The 16,853-nt window shown below is 45.7% G+C and overlaps 1 protein-coding gene across 6 annotated transcripts in view; it reads right to left on the minus strand.

Moving 5' to 3' along the window:
• The window catches only part of FGFR3 (fibroblast growth factor receptor 3), a 55,695-nt gene that overhangs the window by 27,320 nt on the left and 11,522 nt on the right, over positions 1-16,853 (minus strand). For all 6 annotated transcript variants that reach the window (XM_072037849.1, XM_072037848.1, XM_072037847.1 and 3 more), the window contains exons 3-4: positions 7,852-8,115; positions 3,266-3,319 (exon numbers count right to left, since the gene is read on the minus strand). In XM_072037849.1, the coding sequence (XP_071893950.1) occupies positions 3,266-3,319; positions 7,852-8,115 (318 nt within the window). The remainder of the gene's footprint in view (positions 1-3,265; positions 3,320-7,851; positions 8,116-16,853) is intronic.

Below are 16,853 nucleotides of genomic sequence, written 5' to 3' on the forward strand. Positions count from 1 at the left end.
TGCATGGCTCACACACCCGGACTTCCCAAGGTTTTCATGCACTTTTCTTGGTGCTGCAGGGAGGGCTCAGGGAGAGGCCAGGCACTGCCAGCAAAGTCCCCACGTGCTGCTGCGGAGAAGGGCAGCTCTATAACCTGCTGCTTGTTGTTCTTCTGAGTATCCAGGGATATTCTCCACATGGAGCAAAGGCAGGATGCGTTCGCTCCTCCCTCCTGCTGTTAGACAGGGCTTCTTCCCTGAGGGCATCCCCTCCATTGGGTGCTCTCCCATGCGATTTGGGGCTTGGCACCCTGGGGTAACATGCCAAGCTTCCAACAACCAGGGCATCACGCATGGCGAACTGGAACTGGTGCCTTTGTTCTCACGCTCAGGAGTGGCGAACAAAAACATCAGTGCTTTTGGTTTACTGTGCCCTCTGAGTCCTTTCATTACTCCTTTTTAAAGGGGGTGAAATTTTTTGCTCAACTCTTCTGTTCACACAAAGCTTTCAAAGCTCTGGAGAATTTTGGGAGTGAGGAAGGATGAAAGACAGCAAAAAAAAAATAATAATTCAGAGCCACTCTCTCTAAATTAATTACGAGCAATGATTCTGCATGTGCAGGTGTGAAAAAAGGGATCCGCAAACACTGTCGCCGTCCCTTTCCCATCATCAAGCACTAAGCCCGACCGTCCGTTTTGTTTGTCAAAGACACTGGCCACCCATCCACCTGGAATGACCAATTAAAAAACTGAGAGCGGTACTTGGAATAATTAATACAGCCAAGCGCTCATTTAGCAATTAGGAGCTGCCACAAAATTCTGCGGCAGACAGAATCAACTCTAATTGTGTAATTTCCCCAGCTGACACCTCCGAGTACACAGCCTGATTTAATTGGAGATTATAGGGGCTCTTTGAAGGTGCTGGGGCTACGCAGCAGGGGCTCCAAACAAACAGATACAGAGGAGTAGGGAGCACTGGGGCAGAAGAGCACTGTGTGAAAAGGGAGTTTGGTTTTTGTTCCGGGGCCAGGAAAAACAGCTGTAGAGAACAGAGGTACTGGAAAGCCTCTTTTTGCAAAGGCGGATCGCAGTTCGTGACAAGGCTGCAACAAACGGGATGATGATTTGAAGTTGCTGAGGTTCCTCTTTCTTCTCTTTGGCCACCCATCTCTAAGTGATGCTGTCTCCACACTCTCCAAGGGTTTCTGGGCCAGATACTTCATTTCCGCTAGGTGAAACTTCTCATCCCGCAGCTTTGGTATTTCCAGCTTGGATTTCAACAGTCTTGGGCGAAATCTCCAAAATTAATGAGATTGGCTTCGAACTCATACCACTACTACTGTCGTCTCTCCAAGCCCCTCTCTGTAAATACGAGGCTTAAAAACTCTTGAACAACACAAGCAAGCCAGAAAATGCACATAGCATCAGAAGGGGCCTGGAGAAATTATTACTCAGTGATGTGCAAAACGTGGCAACACGCAGTAAGACAGTCCTGGACACATTATCTCCTTCTGCATAAGAACAACTCTTGGTTATATTTTGCTTTTGCGTGAGAAGCGTGTTTGTTGCCCTCAGTGCTCTAACTCCTGACTGTGGTCATGTCTGATGGCCAGGCAGTAGCTCACACACCTCATTAGGGTACTTTTTGCCACAAGGGATGGAGGACACGGGATTTGAGCAGTCCATAGGACATGGCAGCTGCTATACCCACGCATTCTGCTCGGGATGGTTGAGCTGCCCCTGTCCCTAGTGAGATGTCCCAGTGGTGGTGCTGCTGGGGTTAACACACAGCTCCCCACACTCAACAGAAGATCTGCCAATGTTAACTTGGGGGGTCTGACATTAAACAAAGCAACATAAAGTACATTCATGTCACCGCACACCACAAGGCTTCATCACTCTGGCACTTGAAGCTAATCAACTGTTTTTAAAGCAAAAGAGAATCCAACTTTTTATAGCAAGACCTTTAAGCAAAGCCAGTGGTTACCTTCGGGTCTAAAAAAAGAGACAGCCTTGAAGTCAAGAAGACCCAGAATACAGGCTATAAATACATGTGGCAAAATGTGTGTTTTCCGTCACCATGAAGAAAAACGTGTCTTTCTGTACCATAAAACAGCCCGTGTTTTGTGATACCTGTTGCTAAGAGATGAAGTTTACTACAAACCACATTTAAAAAAGCACAGAGCGATTAATTGTGCTCATCAGAAGTTGCTCTGTAGCAAGAGCAAACCCTGACCAAAACTGACCCTTCCCATGTCTCCAGCAGGCTTCAACAGGCACCGGGAGTGCTGAGCACCTCTGCAAAGGTGCTCTTCAACGTGCGGGATCCAGCCCGTAATTAGAAGCTATCAGAAAACCACTAACTGCTGCCGATGGGTTGCCTGGCACCGTAGCTCACAATTACTGTCCACATACTGCACGACACAGCGGCACAAATTTATTACAGTGGGAGACCTGTTTTAAAGAGTCCTCCAACGCTATGGGCAGGAGAAATTTTCCAGTCATGTTGAACTTCTGCCAACGTACATAGCTGATTTGGAGTTCAAATGCAAGACATTTATTTATTAAAAACACATATGCACAGGCAGCTCGCTTTGCAGAAATATAAAGAGCATAATAAAACACAACACTAACGCCTATGAAGCATGTAATGATCCTGATTAATGATATTGCACTTAAAGAAACAAGCACTGGGATTGAAAGAGATTCAGTGTAAAAAGCACTGAGGCTCTGTTCTGGGGCTCCCTTCCCCATGCGAGTCAAAGAAAAAGCCAGGAAAGCCAAAGGGGTTGCTCCTGCTTACGGCAGCAGTAAATTTGGCGCTTGGCTAGCGTGAATTTTATTCTCCGAGCTGCCTCTGCCTCCAGCCAAGATGCTTGTAAGGACCAGAATTAAACCCGCTAAAAATAAAGTAGGCTAAGGTTTGTGATGTGTAACTGCAAGGTGTAACTTCAGCACAGTGAAAAAAGCAATGGCAGAGAGGCTTTGGCTGGATTTTAAGTGCAAGGAGAATTTATAACTCGAGTTCGTCAAGTCAAACTCACAGAATCAAGCAGCTGAAAAAATCAAATATCAGTAAGATAACGGAGCAGCTGTACCACTCTGGCATCTATTTCTAAATTTCTGCTGCCAGGTCCAAAGAGTTTGCACTCCTGTCCTAAGGACACCAATTTCAATGTGACGAAGAGCTGCCGTCAGTCTAGGCATATATCCAGGTGAGCTACTCCACATGGCAGCCACATCTCTTGTAAAGGAAAGATCTCTGTATCTCATAAAAACAAATTACCTGTATCTTCTGACTCATCATCGTCATCTTCATCATCACCCGACGAAGGCGAATCTAGGAAGAGAAGGGGAAAGAAATGAAGCAGAAAGAAGATGGCACATGGGGATGCTGTGTTGGATGAGCCTGCTGGTGTCAGTCCTCCAGCGAGGGAGGACATCTGAATGATGTGTCTCCCTCCCCTGTACCTCCACCAGCCCAGGATGACCAGCCAGGAGCTTTCTGAACTAGGAGAGGGGGGCATGAACTTGCCAGTGCTCTGCCACTGGAGAGCAGGGCTCCAGTGCCAACTACTGCTCCATGTGCAAAGTGCTCTCCCCCTAAACACAAAAGCAATTCCAAAAGGGGAGATTTATTTTTGCAGAACAAGCTATCCCTGCTTTTTTTTTTTTTTTTCCCCCTGCATTCACACTGAAGACTTTTTATCTCACCAAGTCTCAGAACGACAGGTCAGCATTTCTAATTCACTTTCTCTGTACTGTTCTTTTAGCTCAGCATATCCCTGCTACATCTCCCTGTGTTAACTCCTTGCTAAACTACTCAGACCAAGGCTTTTAAAACTTCCCCTTGTAATCAAACCTCTCTCCAGATAGACATTTTGCTGGCTACTCCTTGACCCAGCTGCCTTCAGTTATATTCCTTCTACGGAGGCACCTCAAGGCTGTAACTGAATACAGGTTAACAGGTGGGAATTTTCCATCAGTATCTCTCTGAAGCTTTCTGTACCCATTCTCTTGATGTGGTCTAACACCTCACCTTCTCCAAGCTGTCCACAATGAAGCCTCCATCCCCCTCCCTGCCCCTGAACAACTACTGTAAATGTAAATCCCATGATAAAATAGCAGCTTAGTGTTTGATTTAGTTTTACGCAATTTAGTACAATTCAGTGTCTGGAAGATTTAGTGTCTCTGACTTTATATAATCTCCAGGAATTTCTTTTTAAAATAAAGGCAAAATGCTAACAATGCAGCAGCCTTTATATTCTGAGACAGAGGTAAAAGCACTTGGCAGTAAGCACAAGAAAACAGGAAACTTTATGAGCGTATGACATGTGGCCAGAAAAGCAAAACACCATTTCAGACCAAGACTCCTTCCTAGGAAGATGCACTCGAGTTTTCTGCCATTCTCTAACCTGCCCAGCGACAAAAAGCTTGGAGGTAAAAATCAAAAGGGATGGAACAGGTAATAACAAACGTCACTTCTCTGCAGAATTTGAAAGGAACTTCCAAAGATACTCGCTGCACACAGCAGCAAGTAACCCAGGAACCAGCTCCCTGCACCAGCTTGCAGTCGTGCATCGTGCTTTGCACCTCTCTTTGGCACGGACTCAGGGCAGACGTGAAGCACGTATCTCACTGCAGATCCACAGCTAGGGTCCTGCTGGCAGCAGATCCAGGGAAATGCCACGGGGCTTGCTGAAAGTCAAGTGCCTCTTTAGGTGTTTCAGCAGAACCAGCAGGTTTACTCAAGTCCTGGTGAAGGCAGAAACCTTGCCAAATACCCACCAGCATCGACAGATGAACGAGTACGTTCTCAGCCCTGCACTCTGAGCTTCAGTTACCCGTATATTAACACGTGATTGCAGTTTACTTCTGGTTTCAAATGAACCAATCGTGACCAGAGCAGCAGAATCAATTTTTAAACCAATTCAAAATGTTTGCACAAGAATGAGGAGAGTTTTTGACATTGCTTATGTTTCATACGGGAGCTCTGCAGGGAAGCTTCAGCGTGAGTTAAGATGATCTATCCCATGCTCAAAGCTACGCTCCTGTTCAGGTTACTAAAAAACCACCTTCAAAAAATGACCAAAAATGTGTCAGCTATTTGTTAATCATTCACTGAACCTGTAATCCTTTCCACAAGACAACACCTATTGACATCAGCAAAAACGGCTAGATGCTACTCTGAAAGCGCTTTCTTTATGAGCAAGAAGGGCTTAATAATTTTAGTCACTCAGCTTGAGGAGCTTGGTCTTGGGTACTTTGAAAGCTCTTTTCGCTGATACCAGCCTGCAGCCCATGCTGCTCATCCCAGGGGTGCTGCTCGGCCACTAAATCCAGAGGGCGTGCATGAAATGGCTGCAGAAGCAGAGCTTCTGCCAACAGGCCTGGAGATCAGTTTGGGCATGCAGTCTTCAGTTGTGATTCACATCAAGTGTTTGTGTTTTAAGAGGGCAGTACATTTCTTCTTGTGAACTTAGTAAAGCAATCAAGCCCTTGTCTGTCACTGGAGGCATTTTAAATAAATCAAAGCCTCTTACTAATCAGACTGGTTTTCAGTTTAGAGTAGCAGCTTCTCCCTTCTCAGGTACCTGATGCTTTCTAATGCTGACACCAGCTTTGTGCAGTCCGTAACTATCCTGGTTTGTACCCATCACCTGAGTGCCCTCCAAACCCCAGAAGGGTCTGTGGGGACAGAAGTGTGTCTTGCCAGCATGGCCACACAGTGCCCACCTGGAAAAGCCCTGAAATGCCAGCTCCAGCATCTCCTTGCTCTACCTTCAGCATCAGCCATCTCACAGGGCACACGATATTGCAGCAGAAGAGCTGGTTTGCTGCGAACTCAGAACTCATGGTCCCAAACTGGAAAATCCTGATATGATCTGGAAGCTGCTCTCAAAAAGGGACTTAGGTGCCTATCAGCTGCTTTGAGTATTACATCTTGTCAAGCCAGCCTCCTTTGCTCACTTACGGGTACAGATCAGAGCAGTTCCAGTTCATTAGTACGGATTTAACCTGGTTTAACAAAGAGAACAACTCCAGCCCCGTACATCAGATATCCACATAAACACCCAGCGAGACATCTGAGCTAATCGCTGGTGTTACCTTTAAGAAGTGGGAACGCAAACCACAGATCTCAGATAACAATCTCCTCTCCGCAGCGGAACACTGAGCAATCAATAACAATTATGAAGAAATATCTGAGTGTATGAGAGGCGCCACTATTGCCACACCGAGCAGGGCTTCAAAGTTTGGAACAAGTGCTGCTGACAACTAAAATGGAGACTCCCACATTACCAGCACTTTGGTGGTAATGACAGTGGGCTAATAGAATCAAAGACTTGTAATGCTGTCAGAAAGCAGGTTCAGGTTACTCGCTTGTTCTTAAGCTGTTATTAGCTATTATTAGTGAAGAGGAAAAACACAGGGGCTTAAACTTTCTAAAAGCAGAGGATTATCAGCCCTTCCACTATTAAAACAATTTCTCACTTTACAAACTTTTGGGGCTGGCAGCTGTTTCATTTGAATGTGTAACCAGCTGCCCTCTTCTGCTTCCCTGCTGCCCCTTGAACTCAAAAGCATTTTAATGTCACTTAAAAAAAGAGAGAGTAACGTTTCTAACAACCTGCAGTTCCTTGGGTAGTCCCAATAATCGTACCTAGTTAAAGAAAGCCTTTCAAGGGCCAAATACTTCTTTAACCATTTAATTGATATGACCTTGAAGCATTCACAGCAATCTCCAGTAACGTTCAATGAAAAGCAGATGTTGGTGAAGGCTTGCTGAAACGAGCTTTTATTCTCACGATGGTTTGATTCTCTCACTTACACAAAATCCTGTTTCTGGCAAGAGAAAGACCTTTATGGAGTGGATGTGATTTGCTATCACAGACTTCTCTGTTTGGTTTTCAAATGGAGCCCCTTGCTTTTTGAGGGAACTCAACCTTTGGAGGCAAGGACCTACTGTGTTGGGAATACTTGAGAAGGCTCCAACAGCACATAGGGGAAGAAAAGTTTTCAAAACCTTAGATCTACAAGGGGTTAATTCTTCTGAAAATTCAGGCCTCTAGTCTGTGTGATTAGGAGGCTTTTTATCAGCTCTCAGTGACAGATATTCTCCTACCACTGCAGCAATGTGAAATCATGAAGATGAGCTTAACGTTATTTGTTAGCTATCTGGGAACAACATTTTTTTCTGGCACCTTCTGTTGAGTGATCCAAGCTTAGAGAGCTTGTAGCTGTTCTGTCCCACTGCCCCCATCATGGAAAATATGGCCAAGCAAATGACAGCATGTGCTTTGCTAACGTACCACTTGTTTGCAATATATGGTTTGCAGTAAGTACCTCTCATGAAGCACATATTCTAGATATGCAGTCTGCAGATAAGCTACTTCTGAAACGAACTAGTCATTTGCAATAACTGGGGTGGAGGGAAGAGATATTTATCAGCTAAAATAGGGATACAGTGTTCAGGAACCTCCAGCTTTGACATCCAATTTTGCCACTGATTTGCCACATAAGGTAGAAAAAGTCACTGAACCTCCCTGAGCCACAGTTCACTCACTAAAGACTTCAAAGGCCCATGTAGCACTGCATCTATTTGAGTGTTAAGCAGAATTTGAGGTTTAATCTGACCAGCACTGTTTCCAAGTCTCTATCTTAACATCAAGTTTTAACATTTGGTACAGACATGCAAGCATTCTTTGATTGTTTTTTTGTTTTGCTAGACTAATTACTGCCAGGAGTTGCTGGGGAGGTAAAGACCTACCAAGTATGGAAAAACACTGCAAAGCACCAGCTATGCTGAGCATGTGAAGGGGCAAAAATACAAAAAAAAATAAATCAGTGAAGCAGCCGTGTTTCTGCACATACCTGTAACTCTGACTGTAAAGTTTCCCAGGACCTCGTTGGAATGCCTTGGCTTGCAACTGTAGAGCCCCGAGTCATCATAAGACACATTGATTATCTTCAACAGTTTTTGTCCAATATGAGTTCTGTTGGTAGGTGCAATCCCAATACCATCTTTAAACCAGAAAACTGACACAGAAGAGCCTTGGGTGTTGCAAGAAAGTTCAATGGTATCTCCACTTCCAAACACCAACTCTTCCAGAAAGGCGGTCTCACTCCTCAAGTATTCTGCAAAAGGAAAAAGACATGGGAATGAGTAAGAGCAGGTATCAGAGAACAGAATAGCAAGTCAAAACAAAACGTATCTTCTATTTGCCCTACAGATGCTTCTATGTACCCAGACCTACTTGACAGGGGTGAGACTTGTGCACCCCCAGGTAGGCACTAATGCAGAAATGCAGCTCTGCACAAAACAGCCAGGTCTCTGGCTGATCTGTAGAGATTGCTTCAATGCTGGAGGGACCAGAACATGAACACCCCACCAGGTGCATCACAAAATACAGCACAGATCTTTTTGCAGGGTCATTGCAACACACAACGTTGCATGTGGGTGGTGGTCTGGCAGAAGTAAGCGTGCGAGAAGAATAGTTTGGTCTCTGGATCTCGACTTCTTTATTCCTATGAGGCTGTCCACAAGTGCTGTAGGACTCAGCAAGGAGCAGGAATAGGGATTAACCCAATTTTTCAAGTGACTCTGGGTGGCCCAAAGGCAGCCTCTGCGGGCTGAAGGAAACAAGGAAGAAGGCTGGACAGCAGACAGGTTGGAATAGCTAAAATGTTCCCACTTACTAGCTCCCTGCTCTGTGCAACGAAGGTGTGCAGAACCAAAGACCAAACATGAAAGGTGAAATTCCTCAGATCAGTCCACCTACCAGCTGCAGAGGCCTGTTACACCAGTGAAGACAGGGAATCCTGCTGTGGGCTGGGGAGTTTTTTAGGGTTACAACAAAAGGAAAGGTTCAGACTCAGAAGTCTTTCCAAGAAGGAACACGAGACATGCTAAAAGTGTGATTCCTTGGTCTCATGGTCCTCTGACTCATTTTGCAGTGACATGTAAACTCACTTTAGACATGTAATAATTTCTTCCTCTTTTACACCACTTAGAAAAAGAAGACTCATCCCTCCCCAGCTGCCCTCAACCCCCCTATATGAACAGCATGAGCATAGTTTCCCTGCCTTGTCTATGCTAACCAACATTTCACTTTGCAATGCTCCATCTGTTTCTTTCTGGCTTCTACCAGCTCTGAGATGTGTTCCACCACACACAAGTCTTCTTGGTTTTGTACACTATGTATTGCACAGGATCCTAATCCACAGAGAAGACTGCTAAGATTAGTGCTAAGATTGGTGCTAAGATTACACAATTAACAAATAAGAAGTAACGCAAAACAGACCAGTCTGAACCTACTCCCATGATCTAAATCCAGGCAGCCCACAGGTGGCCCAACTTTACCTCTGATAGTAATCAGATATGGATAGAGATCCTAATTCTGCAGCTCAAGCACGTGCATAATTAGAATTTAACTGTGAAACCACCATTTCAGCAGCTCAGCACACCTGATTATGGGGCACTGTCTTCAACTTGCTCTTTGCTATTAAGTGAAAGAATTGGAACAGATTATACAATAAAAATATATTACTTTTCTCCTCTTGTCATGCAAGTTTTCATACTTGTTGAAATTTAAATATACAAAAATGCTTCAGTTGATAGTCTTACATGGTAAAATCGATGAATTCTAGGGGCCTAAAAATGTAGTATTTCATGGGAGGTATCATTCTGTGATCCCGCAGTAGGCAAAGCCCACACACATTGGGGTCACAAAGCACCTTTCCCTAATTCCCTGGCAGCAATTCCAACTCAAATATTTTTGGTTTTGGCCAGAATGCTGTGGTCTTCATACAGTTAAGGGTTTCTTTTTAATATATATTATTTTTAATGAGAAAATTTTCCCTTGGAAATATACACTTTTAGTAAAAAGAGAAAGACGAAGGAGCACCAGCATCCCCATCACTCCTGCTATGATGCCAAGTGCTTGCCCGCGGTCTCTTCCTAGCTGGGGGGAGATCCTTGGGGAAATATGGTTGAGAAAAAGAAATGTTCAGCACCAGGTAAACAGGAATTTTCTATTTTAAATGTTCATTTCAGGGTTTTGCCTCCCTTCTCTGGACTTTTTCATTGGTATCAACTTTGGCTTCTGATAAAAAAGCCCTGTATACAGCTCTGCACTTGCATGGCTGGCTACTGATCTTTCTTTGTTGACTCGGATGGAAGCTGTTGCTAATTTAATCTACTGGAAAACAAACCCCATGCAGCTGCACCATTCCTCCACACAAAACACACAGTTTTACCTGAGCTGTTTGCCAAATGATCAAGACTTGTATATTTTGGCTTTTGTATTGTAAACCTATCAAACAGGAACAAGCCCAAACCAAACTGTACCATTCAGCCATTTAAAAGGAAGTCATTCTTTTCTTAAAACCATAACGAACCCGTGTTAATGACAAAGTGACAAGATAGCTTCCTGTGGAAAGGAGCCTCATCTCTTGTTCCTGACACCTTCATTTTGACATCTCTGCCCTCAATCTCCCCAGCTGGTCTCCAGCAGATATCTGATGCCCGTTAAATACACGCTTCAGTCCTCCTGACTTTATTCCCATCGACTGCGTGCAATAGCTGGAAATTCGAAGGAGTGGCGACTTAAAAGGAGAACGTTACTGATGGTTTCAATCTTGATTCTTTAAACAGCTTTTCAAGTTTCAATTTATATACCCATGGCTAAACAATAAACAGGACCTAAACTGAGGACCTCTACAAAGTACTCCAACATGCACTGAAGTGCCTGAGCCCTTTGCCTAACTGGGATCTTGGACAGTGATGTTTTACTGTTATTATTCCTCAACTGGCCATCAGCGCAAAAGTCTGCATCTCCAACCGCATCTTGGTACAGGGTTTAACACAGAGTCCTCCTGGGGACCTGGGAAGGGTTTGGCTTCCTTCTTCACGCTCCATCTCCCACTGCTAGCTGATAAAGAAACCAGCAGGGGGAATGGGCACCGAGCTCTCCCGACACAGTTGCTTCTTACATCTGAACACACACCTGACGTAGGCACTCACAAAACGTCCCGTTGCAAAGCAGCGCTGCTGGGAAGAAGCTTTCAGACTTCAGATGGGGTTACAACTCCCATCACCCGAGTATCAGTCCTGCATCCTAAGAAAACCATCCTCACTGCTGGCAAACAGCTATCCCCTTTGAACCTAAAGCGTTTCTGCTGCCAGTCAGGTTATGAAGGTCCCCCCACGCCACCCTCCCAAAGCAAACTCCTACTGGGATTAAGCCAACCTTAAGAGCATCTTTTCAAACCCCGCAGCAGAGAGCTGTAAGCACGGGCTTCCCCAGGTAGGAACGACGGGATCAGCTCATGTGAGGACTACGGGAGGCTGCTCTGCCTCTTGCTAGCAGTGCCAGGTTTAATGAGTTTGCAGCTTTAATGGGTTCGTAGTGAGAAGGAGGCAATTTAGGCTGTGGGCTCCCAAGATATGATTCAAATTCAACCATTTATTAGTTTAGCTGAAGCTGTAATGAGTCGAGAATTACCAAGAGACACTTCCGAGGAAGATCTGCACTTGCAGCGTTACTGCTGCTGCCCGTAGCATGCAGGCTGCAGAGGAAGAGGCAATTTTTGGACCTTTCAGCAGAGCAAAAAGGCAGTGAGTGACTCGCTGGGAAGCACCTTCCACAACCACCTTCCACAACGAGAAGCAGCTGGCCCAGCTGTACCAAAATGCTTTTGTGTGGATTCACTTATAAGGATAAGATACTTCATCTCTGTAGCTGCTTGGCTCATCCCAGCGATAATTCACTTTCTGTGTGGTTCAGAGCTCCGCGTACTTAAGCGTGTCAGTATTTCCATCAGATGTCTGCTCCTCTTAGACATCAATACTTGTTTCGGGCTGAGTCTGGAAGTGTTTTATTTGGGTTTGAATGCAGGCAGCTATCAAGAGCTGCAGGAGGGTATATGGGGATTTACTTCTCCTGGGCTGATTGATATTCCTGGACTGCCTATAGCTCCCCAAAATCTTCAAGCCATCCTGCATCCTGGCTGGTGCCCTCCCTGGTTTTGGGGACTATTTCCAGGTGCTGTGACACAAGGCACCACGGCTGCTCTGGGCAGTGAAGGATGATGGTGCCTGGGGGATGCTCAGTGGGGTGGGATAGCCCTGGGACCTTGGACAGGCTTGAGGCCAAATATTCCTCACCCCAATCCGGAGCCCTGAAAATCCCAGGGAGGTTCTTCCGTGATCGTTTCACAGCTCAGCAGTGACATCAACCAAGCGGCTCCGGTGGCTCACGTGTAAGTGGAGAGCATTTTCCTCTGTTCAAGCCATATTTGCCATGTTAACAAGCAGAAAGATAGCAGCACTCCACTTGTTTCCCCTGTTGGTTAATTCAAAACTCTTTTCTTGTTCTATGTATTTTATTGCTCTAAATCCACCGTGACAGGATATATTATAGGATCACAGGGTAACAACCACACCGAGCTTTCTCCTGCAGAGGCTGGTGTCCTGTTCCCAGGGAAAACTGATTGCAGCCACCAAGCCTGTGGCTTACTGCTGTAGGGACACAGAAACCTCCCCATGCCCTGCATCGCTGGGATGAATGAGGCCACAGTGCCAGAGAGGACACCGGTTATCCTCAGGCTCAGACCACTGCTGTCTCCTCCTTGTGGGGTCAGTCCTGGTCTCTACTAAACTGTCCTGTGCTGTTACTGGAGGCCATGGTATTATTATCATCCCCCCCAACTGTCTGATGGAAAAATGCAGGAATAAAATAAAGCACTTTCTGCTTTCAACTGTCCCACAGTAAAATCTGAGCAAAGAATCCTTTATTTTTTCTTTTTTCCCAAAACCTACACCATGTTTTTCCCTTTCCCTCCATGCAGGCTGGCCAGTCTGCACCACGGCAAGAAGCCAGCTGTGTTGAGCCCAGTTTCCTCCGGCTGCAGCCCAGTAAGTCCTAGTATGAAGCTTCATCAGCCTGATCCCTCTGAATAGGGCTCCAGGTTGCTAGCTACGCTGCGTCCCCCAATATATGTATATCCTCTCGTTAGGGGCTTCTGTCACGGAAAGTGCAAGCCCCATGGATGAAAACGGGAATAAACCTCTCTTTTCTGGCTGCATGTTGTTCCTTTGGGATGTGCCATCATTTATAAGGGCAGCCAGGAGGGCTGGCAAGCAGTGACAAGCAGCCACTGTGCCAACCCCCGTGCCAGCATCCTGCAATGTTCCCAAACCAGGATGTGCCACCCCCTTTCCAGAGAGGCACGCAGGCCCCAGGGAACATTGAAACCCACCCAAAAAGCCCCAAACCTGCCACCAAGCAGCCCCCAAAGACTAGTCCTCAGAGTGAGACCACAGGGAGCAGCAAGGAGCAGGGGCATGGTAAGATGGTGGGGCTGCCTGCTCACCCCATCCCTGCCTCATACAGGCAGAAAAGATGGGTGGAGCAGTAGGAAACTGAGCCCATCTCTGGTCACCCTTACAGCACCGCAGTATATATCAATTGTTATATATTTATATTTAATAATATATTATTGTTTTTGGCAACGTTTTATGCCAGGTAAAGCTTTCCCTTTTTCTGCAGCACGTGTGGCGGTGTCAGTGGAGAATCCCTTCCCTGCCACAGCCCCACCAACCTGAGCAGAAGGGGCACCAGTGAGCACATCCCCAAGGGATGCCTGGCTGAAACAACATCATATCCAGCAGTGAGGCACAGCCAAGTTATCTCCTCCACTCAACAAGGCTCCTGAGTGTTCACACCTCTGCAAAACCCCAAACCCTGTTCACTTCTCTAAGCGAAATGACTTGGTCACTTCTGTAGAAGCCTAACCTGTTACTTAGATATTTGCCTTTAGGAAACGATGCCTGAAAGCAGTTTGCTTCAGCCATTTCAAGGGGCTGCTTTATCTTTCACCTGCTGTCTTTGCTCCAGGGTGTGTGGGGGGGGGGGTTCTGGAAAAGCTTAAAATAGCTTTCCTAATAATAAAGAAAGGTAAACTGTTTATACAGTATTACCACTGCAGTGCCTGTGTGACTGCTACCAGACAGCCTTAACAAGTGTGCTATGTTCTACTACCACCCAGGGATTTATTTTTTATTTTTTTATTATTTTTTTTAGATTTGTGTATTAGGAGGAAAGCAAACTTTCTTCCTAGAGAATCTCCAGAATGATAACCAGGTTTAATTCTCAAGTCATACGCATTTTTTTCATAAACAAGAGATTATGGGAAAAAAAACCTCTAGTGTTTAGCTTGGCTATCCCCAACAGCGACTTTGGAAGGGCTTCTCAAATGGAAAAGCAGATGTTGCAAATCTGCCTTATCTACGGAGCAACTGTTGACTCTGTTGTGCAAATCCTAATTTACATCTGCATGAAAGGTTTCAGAGATTAAATGGCATTCAAGAAGGAATATTAGCTTTTCTCCCTCCCTCCAGCCCTCCTTTGAATGGATTTACTACTGGCAATTAGCTTTCTGTTCCACCGGCCAAGTAGAAAACAGGATTCGTCAGGACTCTACAGTATCCTCCTTTTAATGGACTGTTTTCTCAAATCACCCAATTCAGATGCTGAGAGTTAGAAGAAGAAATAAATCGTCACAAAGCTAAAATAGTTACAAAAACACTTTGGCTGGGAGGATTTCCCTGTGGCACTTGGAAAGCCCTAAGGAGTAAAAAAAAAAAAAAAAGGGGGAACAAATCAAAGAGGTCTCCTGGCTACACCCAGGAAAAATGGGAATGCAAAACCCCAGGAACACAAAGCTTTGGTTGCTGCTGAGAGCAGAGTGCCTGTCCCAAGGACAGCCTTCAGCTGGGAGTTTGCTGGCTTAAAGGAACAGACACTGATGGGTATTTTCCTTAAAGTTTGGCCAGATTTTCATTTGTTCCTCTAATGAAAAAAAAAAAAAAAGAAGAACAAAAAGAAACTACCATCCATATCCGTCTCACAGTTCTGCTTTTTTTTTTTTTTTTTTTTTTTCTGAAGTAGAGAAAAACAACCTAATGAAATGTCCTCCACTTCAACATCAGTGGTTCCTGAAGACGGGGAGTGGGGATGCTGATGTCCCCAGACATCCTGTGGGAGCTCCTTGATTGTGCTGAAGCACCTCAAGGATGCCTACACAGATGGTTCCTGTTCTCCCGGGTGCCAAAGGCTTCGTGTTGGTCCTGCTTTACTCAAGAGGAGGCCAGCAACGAGCTCTCGGCAGCCCACACTCAGTCATACCCAGCCCACCTCACCCAACTTGTGGTGGCCAAGTTGACCGTGGTCAACTTGGACCTCTTCCTACACACGGCAGAGGGATGGGACACTTGATGGGCTGATCCTAGGGGAAGCACAACCATGGGTTGTCCGTTTGGTGTCTGCCTCCTGTTGCCTCAAGAGTGGTGGCCAACTCTGCCCCAACTTTCGGATCCATAGGGTGACAAGCTGGTTTGGGAGAAGTGAGGCCAAAATCAGTGGTTGCACAGAGTAGCAGCAGTGTCCTGGCTTGGTGTCAATAGGCCGATCCTGTCACAAAATGGTTGAGGTTTTATATTTCTGCTCCTCATGCCCGAGGAAATTAAAAAAAAAAATCATCACTGTAGTGTGTAAATGACAACCACAACTGGCTGAAACCAGCGGAGGCAGTTATGGAAACTGAGGCTTAGACTGAGGCTTCCCAGCTTCCCAAAGGTCTGAGCAAAGCTCATCCCCAGCCTCTACTCAAGGAGGACCGGGTCCCAGAACCATGCCAAAATGCACAAAACCCAACACAGTGAGGTCCTGAGCAAACCCAAGCTCTTCAGACATCAGCACACCATGCTGGCCTTCCTGGACCAGGCCGCTCGGCTGGGTACTCCTCTGCACTCATTTCCTTCCTAAAATCCTTCAAAAACTCATCATGTTGAGAGTTCTTGACCTCAGGGCAGGTTTTCAGCTATCTGGTGTATGCTAGCAGAACATGCAGCACCTTTTCAGTGCCCTTGCAGACATTTTTTTTAAACAATACATAGTCACCAGGCCCAACAGTTGAGGTTCACCTCAGAGGAAGTTTCTATGGGATGCAGACCTGGAATAGTGGGAATACAATTCCCAGGTTGGTCCAGGCGGGTGCCTGTGATGCCTTCCTGAAGTGGGTTTTGAGATCACATGGTGCTAGAAAAAATTTGCCATAAGGCCCCAACCTTTCCCCTTCGGTTCACAGCTATGCAGCCACCAAATCCCAGCGCCTCTGCGTTTCCCTTGCACTTCTCATGTGCGCTCCTCTAATCTTCATTTAATGCAGGCAGCTGGCTGTAAATACCCCAGAACAATGACTTTAATCCTAAGTATCCTGGAGCCCCCCTTCCTCCCTGCGCCAAAACTGACAAAAAATAAAAAGAACAGCCTCATGACAGCAAGATGGAGAAATCCAGGCTAGCCACTGGGCCAAAAGAGCAGAAAGGCACAATGAGCTAAATTTTGCCTGGCCCGCTAATTAAAAACGGAAGCGACCATACTCTGGAGCCAGCGATGGGAGGTGGGGGGAGTTTTCATGCTATTCAAAACCCGGCTTCCAACTGGGACCATATTCACTCCACATTAATTGTCATTCCAACTACGAGTGTCCTAGTTTCAAAATGAAAACTACTCTCCAGCGTAGCTAGTGAAAACCAACACCAGTTTCAAGGCATTAAACAAAATTTATTGATTGCATTTTCCCACCCACTAAAACTTTAATAAGCATTAAACCTCAAACTCCTGGCCCTGTTTCCTCCCTCTACCCTCTCTCTCCATAAAAAGGGTCAGGCCCCTCTATATGGAGATTAGGGCTTAATGTTTGGTATTTGTTTATGAGCCTATCAATTGCCTCTATTTCAGGGGGGGAAAAAGCACATCTGAAAAAAAAAAAACCTCTGGTACACACGGATTAAGAGAGGGCAAAGGTTT

Source organism: Anas platyrhynchos, chromosome 4 (genome assembly GCF_047663525.1).
Source record: "Anas platyrhynchos isolate ZD024472 breed Pekin duck chromosome 4, IASCAAS_PekinDuck_T2T, whole genome shotgun sequence".
Lineage (NCBI taxonomy): Eukaryota > Metazoa > Chordata > Aves > Anseriformes > Anatidae > Anas > Anas platyrhynchos.